At 40.4% G+C, this 6,000-nt stretch overlaps 1 protein-coding gene across 2 annotated transcripts in view; it reads left to right on the top strand.

Moving 5' to 3' along the window:
• The first annotated feature begins 2,153 nt into the window (after positions 1–2,153).
• LOC133282381 (chromodomain-helicase-DNA-binding protein 9-like) overlaps positions 2,154–6,000 on the top strand; it is a 75,934-nt gene continuing 72,087 nt past the window's right edge. Inside the window, exons 1-2 of one of the 2 annotated variants that reach the window (XM_061478403.1) lie at positions 2,154–2,481; positions 3,653–3,990. In XM_061478403.1, the coding sequence (XP_061334387.1) occupies positions 2,443–2,481; positions 3,653–3,990 (377 nt within the window). In that variant the 5' untranslated portion in view covers positions 2,154–2,442. The remainder of the gene's footprint in view (positions 2,482–3,652; positions 3,991–6,000) is intronic. The other variant, XM_061478402.1, reaches the window with a different exon arrangement.

The following is a 6,000-nucleotide window of genomic DNA, read 5'->3' as shown; positions in this document are numbered from 1 at the left end:
CTCTCATGTTGGTTTTGGTGTGCATAACTAACTTTTTTTTATAGCCACACATTTTTTGGAAGCATAAAATGATTATCAGAATGAAAGATCTTTGCTGAATTATGTGATTTTTGTTGCTTTGGTTGCTAAATACATGCAGATATTGTCTTCTGTAGTGTTTCTTCTGATCTCAGACATTTGTGTTGTTTTCCAGTTTTGTTTTTTGTTGCAATGGTGACTTCCTTGAAGGTTTCATTACAGCTTTATTTAGCTTAGAATGGCTGGCTGGTGGCTTCCTGCACCATTTCCATATTCTTAGAAATGTGAGAGCAAAATTAAGAAAAAAAAATTCTTGTTTTTCTAACATAGCTTATTGTTTGTACAGTGGAGGAGACAACTTAAAAATTGAACCATTAGTGCCGAGTAAGAAGCAGAGGGTCAGCCTCAGAAATATACTTGCAGTTCCACATTAAGGAAGTAATAATTGTCGAGGAATAACTTGAGAGGCAGCTTTGAGCTCTGTAGTGTAAGAAACTTTGCTTTAAAGAAATAAAATACCTAGGTAGATTATTCCAAAAGACTTATGAAAAAGCCATGATTACTGTATTGCCCACTTAATTATTAGGTGGAGGCTTTTTTTTTGTTTCTGGATCAGGAATGTTCAAGGACATACTAATTTCTTTTAAAAATCCCCAAGCCATGCTGGCATTTGTAGTGTTTGCCTTAGAGCTGACATTATACCAAGAGTACATTAGGAATATTTTTTTGGTTAGCTGATCTCAAAATGCAAATTAGTATGTGATTTAGCACTTTTACTAAATTATGAAATAATAACCTTAAAAGATAAATCACTGCAATGATTTATAGATGCTATGATGTAGCAGTATCTTGGCTAGAGTTCTCTAAAGTAAAATTAAAATTTAATAATTGTCCTTATGATTAAGATGCATGTTTACAGAAAGATCTTTGAGTTTAAATGGTATTGATAAGAAAATCCATTTAATGTATTGGTACCACTAGTGTTTTCAATGGACAATGAACTTCATTTTGAAATTAATCTTAAATAGAAGTTCTGATTAAGCCTAATCTTAATCTTAAAATCCTTGCTGTAATTTAAAATTTCTATGGAAAAACATATATTTATCACAAAAGTATAAGTATGTATTAAGCAAAACAAATCAAATCCTGATCTTCATATCTTCATTCTTCTTTAATGGGTTTCAGAGACTAAAGGGTGTTGCTAGGATGGAGTGATGTTGTCAAAACCTTCTTGTTTATTAATAAACTTTCAAGAAACCTGGTCATATCTTTTTTGTTTTATTTAATATGTTGACAATACATATTTAAAGACTTGTCTGATCTTTGAAAATAACAGTTGAAACCAGCCTTGGGATGGAGAGGAGTTTATTATTGAGACATGTCCGAGGTCTTCACCACAAAGCTTCCATGGGCCTTAGGCAGAGGGGTAAAGCCAAGCTAGATTATAGTAATGAGATTCTTCTTAGTAGCTGGTGCAGTGCTGTGTTTTGGCTTTAGTCTGAGAACAATGTTGATAACACACCGAATTTTTAGTTGTTGCTAAGTAATGCTTACTCCCATCAAGGACTTTTCAGTCTCATGCTCTGCCAGTGAGAAGGGGCACAGGAAGCTGGGAGGAAGCAGAGACAGGACACTTGACCCAAACTAGCTAAAGGGGTATTCCATACAACAGCACATCATGCCCAGTATAGAAACTGGGGGGAGTCACCCAGAAGGGCAGATAGGTGTTTGGGTCGGACTGGGTATTGGTCGGCAGGTGGTGAGCATCACTTGAGTTATTGTGCATCACTTGTGGGGTTTTTTTGCTTTTTTTTTTCCCCTTCCCTTTTCTGTTTTATATTCTCTCCCCTTGTTATTTCCCTTATTATTAGTAGTTGTAGTAGTGGTTTTGTATTATTCCTTAGTTACTGGAGTATTCTTATCTCAATCTGTGGGAGTGCTCCCCATCCCACCGGGGGGGTGGGGGAGTGAGTGAGTGGCTGAGTGGTTCTGAGTTACCGGCTGGGCTTAAACCCACGACAGGGTTAAACTGCAGAGCCTAATGGAATAATAACGGGTAGCACCATCTGCTGGCCTTCTTCTGCAGGAGTCAGTATTTTTAACGACATCTCTAATATTCGTGCTGATGCATTTTGATGCATTCATTTCTTCCCTTGCTTTGTTGGAACCTGGCTCCGTGGTTACCGTGGGTGCCGAGCCCAGCTGTGGCAGCAGGTAGCCCTCCCCTCCTGAGGCAGGCGGCTCTGGCACCCGTGGACCTGTGTTCACCCAGGGAGGAATATGTTGGTAAATCACAATATGTATTTGTGGAGGGTTGTGCATTTCATGGCTGCAGCTCGCTAAATAGGCCGTTTAGCAATCTTCTCTCAATACTTTTCTCTTGAGCACTGCCTGGGGTGCTGAAAAGCAGAGGGCAAGCCCTTGATGCCAAACATGTCTTCAATGAAGAGGCCAAGAGGAAGGGTAAGTGGAAGCCAATATGTGTGGGAGGAGGAGGGGTTCTTTGGGCTAAAAGGCTAATGGGATTGAATAACCTTCCTTATTACTGGCTGCTGCTGTGGGAGCTATGCCGCATCGCCATTTTGAGCTGGCTGCTGTGCTGCGGGTCCAGTGGTGGCAGCACCCGCAGACCGTGCGCTGCTGTCAACCCGGGGGGATTCGCTGCCGCCACCAGGCCCCATTGCGGGGGAAACGCACCCGCCGAGGGTCTCTGAACTTGGCCACAAAATGGCTTTGGAAATCTCCGGTAGTTTTTCTTCATGCTGTAGGCAGAGGCGTGTGTACGGGTGAGAACATAACGTGTTACTTGCTGGATTTTGTCTGCGTAAGAAATTGTTCCCATTCCTCTAAGAGGGAGGGTAGGGAAGCAAAAATATCTCTCCTAGCAGGGTTAGAGAGAGGCTGATAATCCGAATGTTGCATTTGTGGTGTTTAACAATGCTACATTGATGAAATGCATGATGATTAAAAACCAGCTAGTAAAGACAAGTTATATCTTCTAACTAAGTCACTGACCATATGTTGATCTAAATGAAAGAAATATTGCTTTCTGATCTTCTTATGAGTATGGAGGCATGTAATTTTAGTTTTGATTTTGTCTTGTTTGCTTTTTAATTTTGATTCTGTTCAAGCATCTGTTCAATGCTAAGTCTTGTAGCTGTTCCATCTGCTTTAAGGTAACTGTGGTCCTGATATCTTGCCACCAAAGGCAAAATACTGATGCTGTTACCTTTGGGAGTTCTTTGCTTTGTCAGATTTTCGAGAAGAACATTTACTGGAGCTGTGTGTCAAATATATGGAAATGCTGGGAAGGTTAAGGATGGGTTTCTCTAACTACAGAAATAAAGCTGAGAGAATTTTAGAATGATATTTTGTATTGATTTTCAGTATGTGGCTTGGTTGTTGAATACCCACAGTTGATTTAGTTATTCTGAAACCTATGCCATTCAACAGAATTCCTTCTTTTTTGTGTCTGTGAGCCCCTGCCAGTTTAATGTGGTTGGGTTTGGGGTTGGTTTGTTTGTTTGTATTTTTTTTTAATGCATATCTAGACTGAAAACATTTGCCCTTTTTATTTCAGGAAATGTTTATATTCTTATAAGGTGATTTTATTTCCTTTTGTCTCCTGCTACAGCCTCCTTTGTCCAAGAAGACTGATGGTTTGGGAGCATATACTAAGTTGCAGAATACCCAGGTGAAGGCAATGTCAGAAAAGCAGCAGAAGAAAAAAATAGATTTGGAAAGTAAACAAGAGAAGGCAAATCGCATAATATCTGAAGCGATTGCAAAAGCAAAAGAGAGAGGAGAGAGAAATATTCCACGAGTAATGAGTCCTGAAAACTTCCCCAGTGTTTCAGCTGAAGGAAAAGAGGAAAAGAAGGGTAGAAAAGTAAAATCCAAACCAAAGGACAAGGAGAGCAAAGAAACAAAATCTGGTTCCTTATCCAGAATTAAAGAGAAAGCAAAAATTGGGTAAGTAGTTTAAAATGTCATCTTGCTTCCTTTCAGATTGTAAATCCTTGATTAAAATGAAAACTATTTACTGATAAAATGTTCTTTCTCCTCCACTGTCTACACAAAATTCTTCCTGATTAAGTCCATGTGTGGACTCTCTCATTCAGGAACATTAAGAATGCTCTGTTTTCTCTTTAGATAAAATTATTTTAGGATGGTCCTTCTGAAAGGAATTATTTTAAATTAATATCCTAAAATATTCTGTACTTTCTTTGAAGCATAGACAAGACCAAAGTATCTTTCATCTAGTGTTGTTATTGGTTCTGACTCCAAATTAACTTATCTATACAATATGTGCTGTCTTTATCAATTTTGCCGTGTATCTTCAGTACGGTGTGCATGATAAACTGCATACGGAGGAACTGGAAGCTAAATGAGCTTGTTAGCAAGTGAATATTCTTACAGGTATCGCATGTATCAAAAGTAAAGTGCATATTGGAAAATAAGCACTTTGTCTTTGCTCATATCAATTTAATCTGCCCTCTTAAAAATTTTGCAGACTCATCTGGGTCAAGCTGGGTGGATACTGTGGGGTAAGAAGCTTTGGAAAGGCATTTGGCACTAGAATGCTCCAAGGGATTGAGTAGGTGGCACGTATTCAGTTTCTAGAGCTAACCTAATTTTCTTGTGTCCTTTTAAAGGAGTGTCTAATTTCCATTGTTAAGTATCTCAGAACTTGAAATGGAAATCTTAGCTACAGTCTGATTTTTTTACTTTTTACAATCCTTTTGTGGTAACAGGAATATTAACTGGCATAGCTCTCCAAATTTAAATCTCATATACATATGCATATTCTCAACAGAAATGAATGATCTTTTAATCAGCCCATTTCTGTGTGAGGTGGTTTTTAATTATTTTTTTCTCCCCCCCCCCCCCCGCTTTTCTTACATGTTTGAAGTAAACAACTTCCTTGAAGTTATCCTATAGAATTAAGGTTACTGCTTGTCACAATGCTGATTTATTGGCTCTCAAAGTTGTTGCTCTTGATCTCACAGTTTCAGCATGTCGTACCTTCCTTACAGCTGGTATTTGCTGTTTTAGTGTTTATTGGCTGGGGTTCTGGGCCTAAGGTTCTTGTTTTGCTGTACTTTATGGTGTCAGAGTGTTTGGACAGCATCGCAGCGTGGAGCGGTGAAACACTGCCAGCAGAATGCCTGGAACAAAACGGAGGAGATTGTACATGAAATGCAGGTGGCTTCTGTGATATCTGCAAGATGGTGGTAGCTTATGCAGACAAAGAACTAGAGAGGATCTGCCAACGGGGCTGGCCCAGCCCAGTCAGAACTTTTCCATACTATAAAAGGGGATAAGGTTCCTGTGGTGCACATAAAGAATTTCCTGGGGAAGACAGTCTGGGTGTCGTGGTTTAAACCCAGTCAGGTAATTTGTTCGCTCACTTTCCCCCCCCTTTCTTGCCCTCCCCCTGCTCTCGGAGGGATGGAGAGGAGAATCGAAAAGAATGCAACTCCCACGGGTTGAGATAAGAACAGTTTAGTAACTTAGATCACTACTGCTACCACCAATGATAATAATGATAAAGGAAATAACAAGGGAAGAGAATACAACACCTCAGCACCAGCCGACCGATCACTCACCCCCCAAGCCCCACCAAGCTCCAACCGATACCTCCTCCAACCCTGCAGTCTCCCAGCCCTTCCGGCTAACTCCCAGTTACATCCTGGGCATGACGTGCTGTGGTATGGAATACCTCTTTGGTCAGTTTGGGTCAGGTGTCCTGTCTCTTCTTCCTCCTGGCTTCCCCTCCCCCCTGGCAGAGCATGAGGCTCACAAAGTCCTTGGCCAAACCAAAACATCGCTATCAGCTCTGTTCCCAAGCTGAAAGTCAAAACACTGCACTACACCAGCTACCAAGAAGGAGAAAAATGACTGCTACTGCTGAACCCAGGACACTGGGTTATTCCTGCTTCAGGTAAAGGCAAACCCACTTGTGGGCTTTCTTTTGCTCAG

The sequence above is a fragment of the Pezoporus flaviventris genome, unplaced genomic scaffold (assembly GCF_033815535.1).
Source record: "Pezoporus flaviventris isolate CSIRO_AGI_PZ_B2104156 unplaced genomic scaffold, CSIRO_AGI_Pfla_v1 ptg000121l, whole genome shotgun sequence".
NCBI lineage: Eukaryota > Metazoa > Chordata > Aves > Psittaciformes > Psittacidae > Pezoporus > Pezoporus flaviventris.
The sequence above is the reverse complement of the archived record's forward strand: the minus strand, read 5'-3'. Positions and strand labels throughout refer to the sequence as shown.